This window comes from Octodon degus, unplaced genomic scaffold (assembly GCF_000260255.1).
Source record: "Octodon degus isolate 3935 unplaced genomic scaffold, OctDeg1.0 scaffold00104, whole genome shotgun sequence".
In the NCBI taxonomy this organism is placed as follows: domain Eukaryota; kingdom Metazoa; phylum Chordata; class Mammalia; order Rodentia; family Octodontidae; genus Octodon; species Octodon degus.
In genome coordinates, this window is record NW_004524680.1 from 5,035,338 (window position 1) to 5,053,974 (window position 18,637).

The following is an 18,637-nucleotide window of genomic DNA, read 5'->3' on the forward strand; positions in this document are numbered from 1 at the left end:
CGTCCATGATGAGGCCTCTTCTGGTGCTTCTGCTTCAAGCTGCTGTGTGTGCTGTTCTGGGTAAGGTCACTGGCAGCTCCACACGGGGTGGGACAGGTGGGTCTTCCCAGGCCTGGGCACTAGGTGTCTGCTTTTGGGCCATGGCTGTTGATGTCAACTAGGCTAAGAGCCAGGGGTGGGGCTGTAGAGACTGAGGAGGGGGACCTCTTCCGAGGCTTTTTGCCCACCTAGATTTGGAGTCCTCTCTCTCTCTCTCTCTCTCTCTCTCTCTCTCTCTCTCTCTCTCTCTCTCTCTCTCTTTCTTTTTGGTATCAGGGATTGAACTCAGGCCCTTGCATTTGCCTGGCAATGGCTTATTCTACTGAGCCATCTCCCCGGCCCCTTTAGCGTCCCCTTTCTTTTGAACAAGGTGTCCAGTCTCTTTCTGGCTCTTGTGGAGGTAAAGCTTCAGGCAAGAGAGCTAAGAGAGCTAAGACGTGGAACTGCCGAGACCTGGAATTCAGTTAGAGGGTGAGCTGTCTCTTCTTCTCAGGATGAAAAGATCCTATGGTATAGGACTCAGTGCCAAAATGAAAAGTCCTAGGCAAGACCTGATCCTAACTCTGAATCCTTACAATCCACAACCCATAAATGGGTCTCTCTCCATCCAGCCCACTCTGTGATCCCAGTGACCTGGTTAGGGGACAGAAAGGAGGCCAGGGGTAGGAGGGATGTGCTATAGCCTGTGATTACTATCAGCTGAATAATTATCATCCAAGAATAATTAGCACCATCAGCTTCCCCTGAGCGTGGGGTAGGTGGGATGGCGAAGCGACAGGAAGGGAGGAGGGAACTTTGGAAAACACTCTAACTGGAGGGAGGCCCACATGGGCAGCTGGAGAGATGGATGTGGCAAAGGTCCAAGACTGGCCACAGGGGACAGGGAGTGCTCAGGTTTGGGCTGGGCACATTACTTATCAGGGAGCACAAAGTGGAAGGTAATGGTGGTCCCAGACCAGGGTAGTACTCTGATCTCACCTGCCCTGGGTGCAACTTCAGGAGAGAGGGAGGCTGCATCAGGAGGTAGAGGCACTTGCTGGAACACTCAGCTTCCTGGGAGCGAGACCATACCCTGATTGTACTATATGCCACTCACTGGGTCCGGCCACTGCTTGAGGGTGTAACTAGTGCTAGCCCAGGAATGCTTACCAATGCCAAGTCAGGAAGCCAGGGAGACCCCAGGGAGGACACTGAGGTCTTGTGAGTCCTTCCTGAGTGACCTAGGGTCATCTCCCTGGCCTCAACAAGACCGACAACTGAGATGTGGGTGGGCACCAAAAATGGGATTCCAGAACCACAGCCTGGCTCTCGCCCCCCAAAATGCCACTGTGCTTATCTGAGCCTGATTGCCTGTAGCCCTCAGGTCAGGAACAATCTGCTCCACACCACACTCTGCAGTCAGAGGCCATGGAGGCTGGCCTCAGCAGAGCCATGCACACAGCATGAGACCATCTCATTCCACAGCTGAACCTCTCAGGTCCGAGCAAGGGCACATCGCTGAGGACACTTGCACAGGGTTCCACTACAGGGTACAGCACACTCTGACAGGATGCCCCACACGGGATACTCTATGGGACTCCCCTCCACCCACAGGTAACCTCCTGTGGGACCTTCTGTGGGACGCTGCTTACAGAACACACATCCCAAGTCTAGCAGCAGCCTCCACACCAGGCCACAACGCATGGCTTCCTAACCCTCAGCATGCCTGATCCCAGCTCTGAGTCCTTGCTACTCATGAAGGCTAACTCTGTCTCTGCAGTGCCTCATACTGGTCTCTTCTTAGACAGGTCTCAATCTGCTCCATTCCTTCCAGGAAAAGACTTCCAAAGTTAGCCTGTCTTCTGTCAAAAGCAAGTTGGCCCTTACTGGGTATCTCCAGAGACTAACCATGGCACTGTCTACTCCATTCCACTCATGGAAATTTCTCTGTCCAGGGGTCAGCCACACCCAGACAGCCTGTGTTCTCCCAGGGGCAGCCTTGTCATTGCCCTTGTAGTTGGTGACCAGAGTTGACCACATAGCACTTTGGGTCAGCCATCTATAGAAGCTGCCTAGCTCTCTCCCATGAGCAGCCTGGACTAGTGCCTTGTGCTATGACCTCTGCATTCAGCCCCAGGTTGGGGGTTGCCAGCATGCCTCTGGCAGATGGAGCACAAGGTTGGGGCTATGATTTCCCTCCAACTCATCAGCCATAAGGAACTACTGGGCTTAGGGGCCTCAGACCCAGCCTTCCCTAGTCAGGCAACCCACCCACCACTGGATTCCAGGCAACCATCTCAGAGCTGGAAACACCTCAAGTCCTCCTCTAAGGAAGACGGTGACAGCAGTCATTTGCATTATATATTACATCCTTCTCTTTCTGAGTGGGCCAAGCATGCTACCATTATTCCCACCTTATACATGGTGACACCGTGGCTCAGAGAAGGAGCAAATAGGGAACAACAGAACTGAAGCATAAGTTACCTTTGAAGTCAACCTTTCCTATGTTAAATCTTGCTGCTCTATTTTTCTGCCTTCTAACGTTCACCTCTCCACCAAACTATTATAATAATTCCTCTATCCATCCATTCATTCATCCACCAATCCACCTATATGCCAACTCATACATATAACAATCTACCCACTCATCCACCCATCCAGTCATTTATCTACTCTATTCAATCACTCACCCATCCATCCCCCACCAGCCTCCTGATTAATCCCTCCACCCACCCATCCAGCCAACCATTCACCCAACAGTCTGCCCATACACCCACCCATCTACCCATCCAACTACTTATCTACTCACCTATCCATCGACCTACTCATCCATTGATTCCCCCAATTCACCCACCTATCTACCCATCCATCTACTTATTTACCCACCTATCCACCCACCCACTCATCCATCCTTCCATCCATCTATCTATCTATCCACTAATCCAGGCCTCTGTACATCCACTCACCCATCTATACATACATACATACATACATACATACATACATACATACACTCATCCAACCAGCCAGTCATGCATCCCTCTGCCCATGTGGGTAGCCACTCACCTACCTATCCCTTCATCCACTCACACATTTATCCACCCATCCAGCTGTCCACCCACCCATTCTTCCATCCTCCCACTTATCCATTCATCCATCCACCCATCTGTCCATCCATCCATCCACCCTTATCTACCCATCCACCATCCATCCACCGATCTAGCCATCCATCTAGTCTTTCACTGGCTTAGCTGACACGGCTCTACCAGATTCTTTGGGGTTCTCATCCCCCTTCCAGCAGCAGCCATAGCACAGGGCGACCGATGTGTGCGTGCATCCATAGCTGCTAGGGAAGCCATAGGCCAAAAGTGTTGTGAATCCAACCAGAGAGTAGCCTGCCGCAATAGACCCCTGCGTAATCATCTCTCAGACATCCTGGCTCCCGCCCAGAGAGGACAGAAAGTCCCTGGCCCCTCTGCTCCTCTGAGCTTCCCAGGAGGACAGAGGAAGAGGCACAGAGGTAACCTTGAGCAGACCTCGAGGCAGGTGGCTGGGTATTTGGCCTCACCCCCAGCCACACTGATAGCCTGTGCTTTCCCTCAGCCCGGGCCCTACACTGCCACGTGTGCTGCGGCCATGAGAACTGCGAGTCTCTAGTGGAGTGTGCCCCGACGGACAAGTACTGTGTGATCACACGGGCGAGTGAGTATCCGGGCCACTCCCACCTGTCCTGCCCCGCACAGAGCTGCTCCCAGCCCCATCTCGGCCCCTTACCGCCCTTCATACCCCGCCAGGTGCCCACAATGTCCTTGCCTCCCCCGCCCCCCATAGACCACTAGCCTCCAGTTCAGTTTAAATTAAGATTGGGCAGTTGTTTGTATGTTGGGATTTGGGAGACGCTGGCCCCCAGCCAATGCCAGAGCCTGGTTCTCCCCACCTCTCTGTCTTAACCAGCAGCAGCCAGCTGTAACCTCCACTTCTAAGTACCCTCTTTCTGAGCCTAGAACTCTGCCTTATCTGTGTCATTGTGGTCCAGTATCAATAGAAAGGCCTTTTGGCCAGCACCCTCGCCTGCACCCCCAGGCCAGACCCTATTCTTCCTTGGCCTCCTGTACTGTGCAGTCTGCTTTCTCTGTAAGCCTGAGGGTTGGGCCAGAGCCTAAGGCTTGCAGACCAAGATGGTGGCAGTAACAGGGATCCCCGCAGAGCACTTGAGTAGCCCTGGGGAGAAGGTGCCCTACAGAGGGACCCTGAGTGTGACAAGATGACCCAGCTGCAGAAGACAAGACTGGGCAGTGGTGCAGGGTGACCAGGAGGACACAGCAGGACCAGGTGGGACCCCAAACTGAGCAAGGGCCTCCTCCCTAGGAAGAAGCTGGCATGGCGCTGGCAGAGGAGCAGGCTGATCATTCAGACTTTGGTAGGGACCAGGGCAGGCAGTGTCACCTCTGAGTTCAGAAGGAACATGGTGGTCTCTCCTCTTGCAGCTTGCTGCAACTCTCAGGATGATGCCTGGCTCCCAATGAATGCAGCTGCTCTCTTGACTACGGGGCACTTTTCCCCAGGCTCCCCCAGGTTCCCCCAGGCTCCCCCAGGCTCCCCCAGACAGGGAGTCAGACAGCTTTGCTGTGTGGCCTTGGGCCAGCTTCCTATTGAGGCCACACAAGCTCGGACTGCAGATTCCACTTTACAGAGGCTGCATCCTGCAGGGCCCCCCAAACTCATAGTGTAGCCCAGATCCCAGGCAGCGCCAGCCCGTCCCCAGATGCCTTTCATGTTGCCTCAGTTCAGGGGTCTGGCAGGATGGAGTGACATATGCTCTTCTCCTGCCTCCAGGATTCTCCCATCAGGCAGAGCAAGGTCTTGCCCAGAGACTCCTGCTCTACCATACCTGGGGACTAGAGCATAACCAACTCTCTATGGTAGTACCCAAAGGCAGGGTTGGCACTGCCAGGACCAAGCTGCTCTTGGTTCTGTGAGCAGTTACGGTCCCATGGCCCAGCCATGCAACCCAGCACAAGGCAGAACCTGAGAAGTTGGGATCTTTGCCGCTCAGGGCATCGGAGGGTACAAAGAGCAATAAACCACCAAGCAGAAGGCTCTGACAAAGCTGGGAGAAGAGTAAGGGACTGTCTTCCCCTGTAGTGGTCCCCCAGGACCCCCCAAGACAGCCTGATCCCCACTCATGAAGCCTCAGCTCTTATACCCAGACAAGGCCAGAATTCCTGATGGCCCATGGTGCCATCCCAGGGGTGAACGGTCCTCTCAGGTGCCCCAGCAGTCTATGCACCCTCTTCCCACTTGAGCCCCCACTGATGTATCTGTCTGGCACTGTCTGTTCATCCATCTCCCCAAGTGTCTGTTGGACCTGCAGACATGGAGGTGTTTGGGGCCATCTCTGCCCTCTCAGGGCCTCAGAGGTCAGGGCCTAACCAAACCATGTGGCTATGGGGGTATCAGAGGCTGACTATTGGGGTGCCCCCTAGAGGGACAGCAGAAAACACTCATGGAGCAACGTGGGAGTGGGGATGAAAGCTTGGTCAGGGTGGTCTAGCATGGGCAGAGAAACAATTTACTAGTCACCCTGTGCCACAGAGAAGAGCCCTGGTAGCGTGAGTTTCCCAAAGTGTGTGGTTAGAGCAGGTGCCTCCTGGCCCTGCAGCTAAAGAAGGGGAAAGGTTGGAAGATGGTATCGGTGTCTCCTGCTGATTCACAAGGCCAGGCCAGGAGCTGAGGGTTCAGCGGGGACAGGCCATCCTCTGATACAAGCCTTCCACAGCTGGCCCAGGAGCCCGACTCCTCAGAGCCCACCATGCCATCTCCAAGCCCACTCCGGCTGGAGCAGGAGCAGGAGCAGGAGCACCTCTTCTCTGCAAACTCTCAGCTTGTGAGGGCTGGTGAGGGTGCCGACCTATCCACGTCTCCCAGTGATCTTCTGGAAATGGGCTACAAATGCTGCCCCTCTTCCATCTTATCCAGAAAAACAACTCTCCTTCCTTAAACTAGGCCTGCACACCCTCTAAGCGCAGTGTTCCATTAAGAACATCAAGTGGGCAAGATGTAAAGACATACCACTGTCAGATGCCTGTTAGAGGCACCTGTGACTCGGCTCCTTGGTCGTGGGCAGACTCCCACTGGCTAGGGCCAGCTTCAGTCCAGCCCTCTGCTTTGCCATGTGTGGGAAAGGGCTGTTCAGATGTCACTGAGCTACTCAGCTCTACTACTAAATACACTCTGCTAATGACTGACGGGTACCCCACTGTCACCTCATGCCTCCAGCTCTCAACACTACCTAAGAACGTACCCACTGAATTCCCAAACGAGAGCAGAAGGTGGCTTCACTGCTAGCTGTATTTCTACACAGGAAAACGGAGGCACAGAGGAATTGGGTTTCCCAAGATAGAAGTACCTGCTCCCTTCCCGTGTGTGCTAAACAAGAGCCCCAGGTCAGGACCATCACACCTGAACATTCTGAACTGAGCAGGCTAAGAAAAACATCTTTAGTCATTCCAGAAGCCTCCTTGTCCCCGCTGTGTGCAACACACCCAAGTGTCTCTCCCATAGAGATGGGGCACTGTCCAAGACCCTACCACATGAACATCCCCCTGGCTCCCCAGGGCCTGTGGCCAGGCCTGCCTCCATTTTCCCTGTGGGAATCAAGGTCTAAAGGCAGCTGTGTGGTCTCCAGTGATGCTCACTGCCACCTCAGACCTCACAGGCACAGGAAGGATGAGGGATGAGAGGGGACCAGTCTATCTTCAGAGGAGAAGTGAGCTCCTGGATACTGGAGGAGGAAGGAGCCATCATGTTATCCTGTTCAGAGTGGGAGACAGGAGCCCACAGGTACCCTGGGGCCACACACAGAAATCCCCCACCTCAAGCTCTTACAGGCATTTGAGGTCACAGGCCTTCCCGAAACAGGCTGTGCCCCCAGCTGTGGGGCTCCCTAAGGTCCTTGTGGGTGGTGGGGGCCATCGGGCCTATGGCTCATCACACTATGGATCCTGTTCTCTCTCTCTCTCTCTGAAGCCAACCCTGGAGGCATGCTGGTCATGAAGTCTTGTGCTCCTACCTGCCCCAATAGCACGGTGTCCTCGGATGGCCGTGCCCTCTCCGTTTCGTGCTGCCAGAACACCCGGTGCAACAGTGCAGCTTCAGGCCTCACATGGAACCTCGGGGCCCTCTGGGCCAGCGCCTCAGCCAGCCTGCTCTGGACGCTGCTGCAGGCGGCCTGGTGAGGCCGGGGCCTGCATCTCCCATCCCTGTCAGCAGGGCTCTTCCACATCCTGAGTAGATCCCTGCACCCCACCCAGTCCCAGAGGAGGATCCCAGTTCTGGCTGTCATTCCCCTGCCCTGTCTCTCCCAGGCTCCCCTAAGGAGAAATAAAGGGCTGAAGCCCCTGGACTCCCACCCTACAAGTGTAGCTCACCCTGCCTCAGAGAACTCCCAACAAAGAACACCTCAAGAAGGGTGTGCCTCTCCAAGACCCCCTTCCCAGAGAGCCTCAGCCTTTTGCTGGGTCCTGGGGAGCCCTAGCCATCCTGGCATGAGAAGAATCCCCAGTTACTCCCAGCATCCTCAACCTTCATTTTTAAGGCTTAGAACTGGGAGGCTAAGGCCTGGGTTCCTACTCGCTCCACTGTGCATCCAGCCATAGTGAAGTAGAAAAAGGACAAGAGACAGAGGGACTCTCAGGTTTTACTTCATAACCTGTCACCTGCTAAAGGGGAAGCCATCCCTTTCCCATCCTCCTTGCTAATGATGAAGGTATCATGTGCCCTCTGCTTACTGGCTGTTAACCCACATCTTATGCCAAGAGGAGAGCCCCTAAAATACAAGGAGGAAGTCTCAAGAAATGCCACAGTCATGACCCAGTGGAAACTGCCAAATCTAGTTCAGCCCAGCAAGGCCTTTGAAAGCTAGTTCCTTTTTTTTTTCCTTTTGGTTAATAGGCCAATCTGATCTCATTCAGAACTGCACTCTCCTGTTGTCCCTTCAAGCTCTTCAACCTGAAGTCTCTTCCCTTTCTTCTTTTTCAATTAAAGCTTCTGGCTATAAATTTCTACTATTGTCTCAGGTTTTTTTTTTTTTGAAGGTTTCAATTGTACCTTATTCTTCAATAGGCCATATTTTAACAGATACACTGTACTTTTACTTGACATCAGTTATGATTTCATTGAGAAATAATGTAGCTGTATCATATCAGCTGGCATGATTCCTGATCTCTCCATTCCTTGGGGGTAACTCTGCCAACAGGGAAAGGCTCCATTCTGTTCCAATCTGTGTCGCTGTGTAGGTCCACACAGCAATACAGAACGTGGCTCCACCAGCTAATATAGCTTTACCATATTTGTCACAGATATCGGGTGTCCGTTTCTGGTGGCTCTGCCTTGCTACCATTTGTTGAATGCTTTGAACTGGAAAACGACCTGATGTGTTTTTGGTCAAGGGAAATATTGTGGAGTTGAAGTTGAAACTGTAGTTATTGCAGCTGTTGGCTTGGTGCAAATTATTTCCAGATACCCTTGCCTGTTGCCTCAGTTTTAATTTCCATCATCCCTGAAGCAATCCCACATGTATCCTGTATCAATCTGGCCCCTTGGCCTCTTGTGCCCGGCCTAAATGACAAGGCTGGGAGTTTGGGGCATTGGATTCCTCAAGCTCTGTGTATTCTTGTAGCTACCCCAGTTCTCCCTCCATCTATCCACCCACCCACCCACTCATCCAACTCTCTTTTATGTATCCATCCATCCATCCATCCATTCACCCACCCATCAATCCATTCATCTATCTACTTGCCCATTTATTTCTTATGTTTAATCATTTATTCCATCTTTTGCTCTCAGATTAAGAACACCCTTAGTTACTGTGGACTGGTCAGGTGTGCAGCCTCCCAAGTGAGTGGCTCATGAAGGTTTAAGTAGCCTGATTTTAGGGTTCCAGAGGATTCTAACCCTCTCACAGACATTTTCTGGGGTTTGGGACCTAGAACTTCCCAAGGCAGCCCCCTATTTTTTTACCTTTTCAAACAAAGGAGGGGGATATTGAAGAAAGTGCAGGAATCTGGGAAGAACCTGGGATTCCTTTCAAGGGCTCCTCCAAGTAACACATGATGCTAGTTGAGGAGAACAGTGTTATCTTCAGGAAGCACCACGGGAGTGAGAAGTCTGCAGCTGCGGTCTCCTTTCGGTTAGTTGGGTTGGAGCCAAGCATCCTTGACTGTGGCCTTATCTTGCTTGTCCTCTGAGGTTCCCGGCTTCCCAGGCCAACACAGGCCTCAACAGGGCCCAGTGACTCATAGAGGTTCACTTACAAGTCCTCTGCCCTTCTCCAGAGGGTATAAGGGCCTAAGTCTTGGCAAATACACCTAGACATGAGAAGCCAGTTGGTTAATATTAAATCCGGCTCCGAGTGGCTTCATAGTGGTCTCCATCCTTCTGCCGTGTTTTCCACCCACCAGCTGGCCACTGCCTCCAACCCATCACAGAACTGCCTCCCAGGCTTTCCTATGCTGACTGAGCCCTCCAGCCAGGGACCCTACCAGAACTTCCCACTGTGACCTAAGCCTTTTAAATGGTCCCTTGGCTGCCTGCTGTGGGGTGAGACAGCTCACTTTGGGGTGTAAAACCAGGCATTGGAGCAAGGGTGTCCAATCTCATTGAACATGGAGGACAGTTCTACCTCTCCGAAAGTTCCAGAAGCTAGGTTCTCCTGAGCGAAGAATAAAGCTGCAAATCTACTCTGCTGGAGGAGCACCCTCATCCTCAGGAAAACAAGCCCCTGCACTTCTGAGATGGGCAGCCGGCACCTTAGAGAGGGCTGGCAAAGTGGTATATGGAGCCTGGGCTCTCTGCACTCCTCACAGCTGCCCACAGGCACGAAGTCACATGCACATGCCTCGCACACCAGTACTCAGGGTGCTTCTGAATAACACCAGGCACTCTCCCTGCCTTTATGGCAGCAGAGGTGACCAGGACAAGCAAATCAGCAGACCCATGGTGGCCCACACTACAAATGGCTGGAGAGACAGTCCAGGGGGACATCTGGCTGAGATTCAGGGTCTCCAAGAGCAAACATGGTATAGACAAAGGCCTCAAAAAAGAAAGAACCTCCAGAGACTGAGGAGATCACACCTTGGAAGCTGAGGGACCATGGCCCCTTGTGAGTGGGAGGTAGCCACAGGGCATAGCCCTGTGAGGAGGAGGGCATAGTAGGCCCAGGCAGGAGTCCTGGCAAGATGAAGAGATAAGGTTTGGCCCCAAGAGTGCTTGGTCAGCAGGGGAGGGATTCTAACCAGCCAAGTCCAGAGCTGGGATCTTCCTTCTGGAAAAGGAGTGCAAGACAGAGCAGAGCTGGTGGGGCCAGGGAAAGAAGTCACAGCCCTGAGCCAGTGGAAGATGGGGCTGGGGCTGGATGAAAAACAAAGGAAGAGGGGCGCCAGGGAAAGGTCTGCAGGCCACACACACACCCCTTTGCTGAGGTCTGTTTAGAAGTGGTTTAGGCACATGGGGGCAGGGCACGACAGGTTGGGGCAGTAACTGCTGAGTGCCACAGTGACAGCTGGATGGGGAGGAGGCAGCCAGAGCTTAACGGTGCTGGGCTAACATACAAAGTTCAGCAATGCCAGAACCTTAGGGCCAGCCTTGTGGTTAGGCCCCCAGTGAGGACCAGGGCAGAGTTCTACATGCAAGTGGGGCTCTGTCAGGGCTCTGCCTGCCAGCAGCTTGTCAGCCTGGGTTCGCAGCCTGGGATGCTCCTCTCTCCTGGGCACCAGTGTCTCTGCCCCCAAGCACCCACCCATACCCCTCTTATATAACTCTGGGTGCAGATCCCATACCTTTCCACTCTCATGCCCAGGCTTAGGGTAATAAACTCCCTGGCAGGGCCCTACTTGGGAACCTTCTTTCTTCCCTGGGGCTGTACCCACACCCAGAGATGATTTGCATCCTACACAAATTCCTGGATCAACACCCTCATCTCTGCCCTGGACTGAGCACCAAACCAGGGTCCTCCTGGCTGCCAGGCCAAGCCAGCCAGCTCCAGCCTCAAATGCAAAAGCCGTCTGAAGCTGAAGGACGATCTTGGCCCTCAGCTTCATCATACTCCTTGTGGACAACTCAACTGCTCTGGGAGGCACAGGGCTCACAGCGGACACGCCAAGGGGCAGGCAGTGGGCCTGCTGTGCTCCCTTCTGTCTTTAGGACTGGGATCAATAGTGTCCTTCCAAAGTCTCCTCCCACCTACCAAGTAAGCAGATAAGCTGATAACTTCTCACTACTTAGCGCCTTCTGAAGTGTGACCTACACCTGCACACCCATGCAGACATCTTCCTCTGAGGTCTTTCTCTGACCAAGGGCAGATCTGTGAATGGGAAAGGAGATGGAGGGAGGGAGCAGAGCAGAGAGTAGCATGTTAAAGTCTGTGCACCTTCACAAAGGCAGAGCCTGCCAGTGGTAGTCCCTGCCTGGGGATAGGCCCTGGAGGGACCAAGCCACTGTAGACCACCAAGTGGTCCTTTCCTGGGACCTGCTGAAGCTCTCCACATTCCTAACACTGTTGAGACTCCTCCAGAGAAATGGTCTGCGCAAACGCTCAGGGAAATAATGTGGGTTGTTGGGATAAGAAAGAGTTAATATAAAGATGTGCTAAATAACCTGCAGGGCAAATGGGAGAAGGAAAAAGAAAACAGGGCAGCAACAGTTGGGTAACCAAAAGCATAACCAAAAACACTGGGGACTCAGGGACACCCTGTTTTTATGTCCTTGCTCCCAGATGCCTAGCAGGTTCTCACGTATAGTACAGCCTAAACATTAATCTTGGACACATATGATAGGATATTGTTATATTCACCTAAAGTAACCTGAAAGCTGAGACTCAAGATATATAAAAGTAAAGACCGAAGGTGGGGCAGCAGCCTTTTTGCTCGAGCCCTCTCTTTGCTTGCATTAAGCATCCATGTGTCTTTGTTTGCAGCCGGTGCCCGTGAGTCTTTCCCAACAGTGGGTGGCATGGGAACTCCTGAGGATAGGAGAGTGTAAGAGGGTGGGACCCGCAGGAAACAGATGTCCCTGAGGGGACTTGATGTAATCCGGATCCTGGGCTTTTTTCATGTGACTAAGGGAAATTTCATCTTGTACAGCAGTGTGAATTTCATCCATGACACTCCCAGTCTGTCAACAGGGTTTGACATGTTTGTTCCTCCTGAGCCACCCAGTCTAACCTTCCATCCCCGTGTCCTGGTCTGTCTTTGTAGCCTTGTACAGACTTAATACTGAAGAATGCATTTTGTCATTTTTGTGGATGGTGCCCTGAAAAGTGTGACCTCTGAGAGCACTGGAACAGGCCTTGTTCACGTCCATATTCCTGTTATCCAGGGTACCTTGATGGCACTCTGAAAACTGTGGGATGAATGGATAAATGGATGGATGGTCAGATGAGTAGATTGATGGATGGATAAACAATGGACAGATGATGAATATGTGACTGGATGGATGGAGGCGTGGATGAATGGATGGATGCATGGATGGATGGATAAGTAGATGGATAAATACACAAATGGTTAGATGATGGATAGGTGGAAAATGGGTAAATGGATGAGTTAATGATGGATGATAAATAACTGCATGAATGAATGAGTAGATAAAGGGTAGATGATAGATAAATGGGCATATTGATGACAGATGGATAATGAATGGATAGATGATGGATAGGTGGATTAATGAATATATGAGCAGGCAAGGGATAGAGGTTAGACAAATGTATGGGTGGGTAGTGAATGGATGGATGCATAATGACAAGAGGGATGTGTAGATGGATAATGAATGAGTGAATGATGAATGAGTAGATGGACGACATGTGGGTTATAGATAGACAGGTGGATGGATACTAGGTAGTGAATGGATGACAGAAAGATGGATGAGCAGATGAATGATAAATAAATTAATGGATAGATAATGGATGGCTAAATAGAAAAAGGAGGGGTTCAGCGAGCCCTAAGAGCCTGAAGACGTGGGCCTGAGGGCCCACAGTTGTTCTTGCCATGACTCCAAAGCCCCACACAGCCTCTCTCCCCCATTTCATGGTCCCACACTAAAGGTATTTCCCTTATCATCTAGACTTTGGCAGTAGGTAATCTTTGCCCAGACCCCTGGATGCTCGTACTTATGGGCTGCACTGGCCAAACATGAGAACTGGTCCAATGTTTTCTAGGAGAAGGCTGCCCCATAAGGCAGGGCACAGCTTCTCAGACTCTGCTCCATCTACTTAGCTACTCCTTGGATTTGCAACCCTGAGGATGAGGGCCTGCACAGAGAGGCAGAGCTGGCCCTGAGCCCTGGCCCTTGTCCAGCCCATGGAAACTAACTGTACCCAAAAGCCCAGTCTAGCAAGGCAAAGGTTAGTCAGGATCCCAGAAGATGACCCAGATGTGGCTGGGCCATGCTAGCCTCCAGGAAGCAGTGAGCAAGACTGTCTAGAGCCGTGGCTGTGTGTAGATGGGTGATTCCTGCTCCAGGAGAGAGGCTGTAGAGGAAAGCCTCAGGCCCAGAGGCCAGGCCCAGATAAGCTCTAGGTGCTGGGTGGTGATGAGCAAGTCCTGGCTGTCTCTGTTATCCGAGGCCCTACCTTTGTGTGCAGGAGTGCAACTGAAGAAGATAGAGTCCCCAGAGGCAAATGCTGCCTCGTGCCTGGCTGACTCACAGAGTACTCATCTGACCTTGCTGGAAGAGAGACAGAGTGAGAGGGCCTGGCTGTCAGGCTTGGCTGGTGCCCTGATTGTTGGGCCGGAAGACAGGGTCCAGAAGGGCCAGGCTCTGAAAGACACTGTGTGTCCATAGAAGGAAGGGACAGAGGAAGAAGGCCTGAGATTGCTCAAGTTCTTCAGCTCCACTCCGGGGTTGTTTCCAGGAGACCACGATGGCTCCTCAGTCCATTCCACATGATCTAACACCAAAGCCCCAGCCTGGTCATCACCTCTAGACTTCCTTGACTACCCTACTTCGCAGTTCCCAATCCTCTACCACCAGAACCAAGCACTTTCTCCCGGTAGCAAACTGCCTCTAGGACCATCCCATGTTTCCATTTGGAAATGACTAGGTAATCAGCTTATGTTTTATCAGCAGTCCCGGCAGGGACAAAGGCCTTTATGGGGACACCTGCTACTCCAGCTTCCAGGACACATGTCTGTCATTTGGCCTAATGCCCCGGAAGACAGGTGTGGGCTCTTCATCCAGTTCCATGTGTGGCAGCCCAAGGGCCACTGCTGAGCAGCCCAGCCCCAGCCCTCCGCTCCTGGGAGCCCCGTATTCCTGGTCCCTCCAACTTTGCCACACACAGCAAGAATTTCAAACCTGTTTTTCTGGGACATTCCCTGCTGAGTCAACTTCCCTACCTGCTATCCTCTACTGTCACCACCCTATCACCAAACCCCAAGTTCTGCCTTCCCAAGGCCTCTGAGTCATCCCCTGACAACCACCCATGTACCCCCCCATACTTTGGGCACAGAGGTTGCCCCTGGGGCTCTACCTGAACCCTCCAAGGTCCTGGGTCAACACCAATGACCCCTTAGCCTTTAGGCAGATGCTGCCAGGTCTAGAAACTGATTCACAGAGAGCCATTTGGCCATGTCCTGGCAGCACTCTGACCCTTGCTGTAACCACAGCTTAATTCCTCAGCTTAATCTTGGCCTTACCAAGAACCCATGGGCTTCCAAGAGGCTCAGCCTGGCCACCCTTTCTGCTGCAGGCCCTGACCGATCTGCCCTTTGTTGGCTCATGTCCATCAGCTGCCATGTGAGAGACTATGACAGGCCCTGGCATGCACTCTCTCTGTGCCCAACACTCAGCTTGCCTCCAAGAACCCAGGTGGAACGAGGCTCTTGATGGTCCCCTGACCCAACCCAGGCACATGGTGCCAGCACAGAGGGCAGCCCCTGCTTTAGTTAAGTAATAGGGTAGTTTCTTTAGAAGTAGCTAGCCAGCTGAATTTATCCCAGATCCTTCTTGTCTTGAGCAAAGAATTAGACAAGCCAAAAACTGTGCCAAAAGTGTGTTTGAAAAGTGAAGGGCAAAGGGGTAAGAGACAAGCTGCCTCTGCAGAGTGAACTTGGGCTGAACAAAAAGGGACAAAAACTAAAATGAAAGGACACCTGGTCATGAAGACACAGGGTGGACTACCATGAAGAGTCGCTATAGTGGGCTCCGGCAGTGTCTGTGGACTGTATGCAGCCCGCATCTTGTGGGAACCCACAAAAAGCTTTACAGTGGAGCCCTGGGAATCATTTGGCCCTGTTCTGGGGATTTTGTTCATTTGTTTATTTTTGGTTTTGCCTTTTGTCCTGGAATCTTGTAACTGACTGGTCTCATTTTTCCAGCCAGTTTTGCCACACCCTAGCTCCTATCTCAGTTAGGAGGGTGCTCAGAGACCTAGGTCACAGGGGACATGAAGACCTCTTCTGAGGGCAAAGGGCATGTAGATGGGGCTCCAGCTCACCCCCAGAGATCACATCCAACAGGGGCCCTGGGACTTTGGGGGTTGGAACCCCACTCCGAGGCGCCCTCAGCTTTGGGGACCACCACAGAGATAAAGGGACCTTAAGAGGTAGCATGACTGAGATGCTCAGATACTGCTTCTGGGGAAGGGCACGCCTGAGAGCATTGGAGAGGCAGCCTCCCATCCCCCACCCCCCGAGGAAAGGGGTTCTGGTGCCCCAGAGGCCGGAGGAAGGCTGGGGGCAGATGAGATGAGGAAAAATGCTTCTGCCTCCCTGATGTGCGGCCCAGCCTTCATGTCCACAGCCCTGGCCTGCTCCACAGACCCTACCATGGCCAGTGTCCCACAGCCCGGGGATCACACCCCACCTGGCCCCCACCCACATGAACTCCTGCCTCCCTGCCCTTGCCCCTTCTCTGTCTGCCATAGACCCTCCTACAGCTACCCCTGGGGTTCTTCAATCCAGGATCCGCTAGGCAAGTGCAGCACCCAGCAGCCCAGAGCCTAGGAAGGCAGGACCCATGCCTCTTGTTCCTGCCTTCCCCACCAAGGGGTCCCCTAGGGCCTCCAGTGTAGACTGAGACACAAGGGAGAGGACACAGGACACAGGCACAAGACAGGGCATGGAAGGTCAGAGATAGGCACAGACAGCAAGAGAATTGACAGAGACCCAGAGCACCAGTGAAAAGATGGAAGAGAGGGAGCCCCAGCAGTAGCTGAGAGCTGCTTGGCCAGGAGCCCCCACCTGTAGCCTGGCCTGGCTGGGCCCCACAGGGCGGAGGACACACCCTGCCTGGGTGTGCACAGCGAGGCAGGACCTATTGTATCACTGGCTGGCTTCCACCCTCACCAGCTGGAGCCCGTCCCAGCTATAAGGCTCGAGGAGAGGAGAGGCCCCCACTGTTCCCCAATAACACTGAGGATGAAGACACTCCTGCTGCTCCTTGCCACCCTGACTGTGGCCCTGAGCCCAGGTAAGAGGATGGGTCTGGGGCCTGGAACGGTGGGCAGGTTTTGGCCTCTGTGCCCGACAGGTGGTCACCAAATGCTACAAGCCTGGAGCTACCAGACCTCAGTGCAAACCCAAGGGTGCAGCAGCTCCCAACCAGGTCCAGGATGCATGGGGGGCTCTAAGACTCCTGCTATGTGAAAGTTTGCCCTTCAGGACTCTTAAAACAAAATGAACCCATGTCTGTGTCTCTGTAAATCGCAGATTTAAAATATTTCAGAATCAGAGAATCTAAGAATCATAGCATCGCAGCAACTGTGACAGGGCAGATCCCGGAGTTAGTGTGACATGCCTCACCAAAGCCACCCAGTGCCTACCGCTAGCCCTTCCCCAGCCCCTACCCTCCCAGACAACTCCCTGAGCCGCTCCGGGGCAGTTTGGAGTGTGGCCGATGGGGGTAGTAGCCTGCTCCACCATCGTTCTTAGCATAGTGCCAGGGATCTCTGAGGACCTAGAAGAAAGTTTTCCACAGAGATACACCCACCCCCTGCCCTGCCCAGACATGGTCCTCCAGGCGCTCAAGGCTCCCAGCACATCCTTCCTGAGCTGTGCACAGGAAATAGGCTCTGGTTTCCTGGGGCCGTGTGGGGGCTGCCTGCCAGGGTGGCAGAGGCTCTGTACTGAGTGGGTTCCGACGGGCAAAGGACACAGGCCTTGCTGAGATCCTTATCCCCATCCCACTGCCACAGCCTACACACTCCGCTGTCACGTGTGCAGCGACAGCAACAACTGCAAGAAAGTTCAGCAGTGCCCTAGCGGTTACCACTACTGCAAGACTGTGATTTCAGGTAAGTGGTGGGAGGACCATGGTAGGCGTGATCCCAGTCACGGTGTCGCCAGAATGGAGATTGTGCCCAGAGGGGCCGGCAGGAGGGGGACTGGGGCTGCGTGGGTGTGAGCTGGGATGCGCAGCCTGACGCTCCCCTCCCCCCACGCGCAGTGGAATCTCTAGCAGGGAACCTGGTGGAGAAGAGCTGTGAGGTTTCGTGCACGACTTCCGACAGCCAGCAGGGCCAGGTCAGCAGCAGCACCGGCACCAGGAGAACGCAGTGCTGCCGGGAAGACCTGTGCAACGAGAGGCTGTTCAGCGCCGCGCCTGCCGCCACTCTGCTCAGCAGCGCCACCTCGCGCCTGCTGCTGGCCCTCGGGTTGCTTGCCCTTCTCCTGGGCCCGCGCCTGTAACCCCCTTCCCTTTCATTTCTGGAGTTACTACAGCCCCTTGTCTGGCCATGTGGGAGTGCCTAATTCCTGAGGCAAGGGACACCCTGCAGGCTGCAGCCCAGTCCTGGTGGGTGCAGGACAAGAGGAGGTGGCCAGCCAGGCAACAAGGCAGACAAAGAACAGACAGCTCCCCTTCCTGATTTTCAACTTTTGTTACTTATTTTTCTATTCAAATCTCTGTGTATAAATAAATGATTTAAACCAGTGTAGTTGTGGAATATAGCAACTGGGGCAGGTGACCCCATTTCCCATGACTTGTCAGTCTTGACAGGGTAGCACTGGGCTGCTCTTGACTGTACGCGCCATCCCCACCCTGACAGAGGGAAGTCTCCTCGCTCAGCCCATACCTCACCTGCAGCCCCAGAGGAGTGGGATGCTCCCGGGGAAGCCTAACCAGAGCTGGAGCAGGGATGTGGCCTGGCCCATGCATGGCACATAGGGCCCAGGCCAACAGATATACCGGTGCCACAGGTTCCCCACAGCCCTAGCCCCAGGGAAGTCCCCCCACGCTGGCTGACCTCATCCTGAGAAGCCCAGCAGTCCCTCAGCCAGAACTCACCCACGTCAGACCCTGCCTGGACAGAGAAGAAAATCTCCCTGAGGGCCGGGGAGGTAGCTCCGCAGTCTAACTGCCTGCCTGGCAAGGACAGGAACCAGAGTTTGATCCCTGGTACTGCATGCCATGCTGGCCCCAACCCCAGGTGTGATAGTGCACACCTGTAATCCCTGGGGAGGCAGGGGAGGAGGATCATTATGAGTCTGAGCTGCGTAGTGAGACCCTGTACCAAAGACATAAAAAATTAAAAATAAATAAAATAAAATCTCCTTGAACAGAGCTGCTGACCACAGCTGCAGAGCCAAGACATAACAGGAGCCAGGGCCTGCAAAAGGTGGCACAC

At 53.5% G+C, this 18,637-nt stretch overlaps 2 protein-coding genes across 2 annotated transcripts; both read left to right on the top strand.

Moving 5' to 3' along the window:
- Positions 1-8,036, top strand: LOC101589713 (ly6/PLAUR domain-containing protein 2). Its single transcript, XM_023723987.1, has 3 exons — positions 1-60; positions 3,622-3,720; positions 7,048-8,036. Exons 1-3 carry the CDS (start codon positions 6-8, stop codon positions 7,254-7,256), a joined length of 363 nt encoding a protein of 120 aa, XP_023579755.1. The 5' UTR covers positions 1-5; the 3' UTR covers positions 7,257-8,036.
- An 8,317-nt stretch (positions 8,037-16,353) lies between these two features.
- On the top strand, positions 16,354-17,910 carry Ly6d (lymphocyte antigen 6 family member D). Its single transcript, XM_004638979.2, has 3 exons — positions 16,354-16,482; positions 17,207-17,305; positions 17,458-17,910. Exons 1-3 carry the CDS (start codon positions 16,431-16,433, stop codon positions 17,697-17,699), a joined length of 393 nt encoding a protein of 130 aa, XP_004639036.1. The 5' UTR covers positions 16,354-16,430; the 3' UTR covers positions 17,700-17,910.
- Positions 17,911-18,637: the final 727 nt, after the last annotated feature.

What these genes read in the sequence shown, in the direction of transcription:
- LOC101589713 (XM_023723987.1), top strand. Translation starts at nt 6, where the DNA reads ATGATGAGGCCTCTTCTGGTGCTTCTGCTTCAAGCTGCTGTGTGTGCT. An exon ending in TGCTGTGTGTGCTGTTCTGG is followed by an intron (nt 61 to 3,621) that starts GTAAGGTCACTG and finishes GCTTTCCCTCAG; the next exon opens with CCCGGGCCCTACACTGCCAC. An exon ending in CTGTGTGATCACACGGGCGA is followed by an intron (nt 3,721 to 7,047) that starts GTGAGTATCCGG and finishes CTCTCTCTGAAG; the next exon opens with CCAACCCTGGAGGCATGCTG.
- Ly6d (XM_004638979.2), top strand. Translation starts at nt 16,431, where the DNA reads ATGAAGACACTCCTGCTGCTCCTTGCCACCCTGACTGTGGCCCTGAGC. An exon ending in GACTGTGGCCCTGAGCCCAG is followed by an intron (nt 16,483 to 17,206) that starts GTAAGAGGATGG and finishes CCACTGCCACAG; the next exon opens with CCTACACACTCCGCTGTCAC. An exon ending in CTGCAAGACTGTGATTTCAG is followed by an intron (nt 17,306 to 17,457) that starts GTAAGTGGTGGG and finishes CCCCACGCGCAG; the next exon opens with TGGAATCTCTAGCAGGGAAC.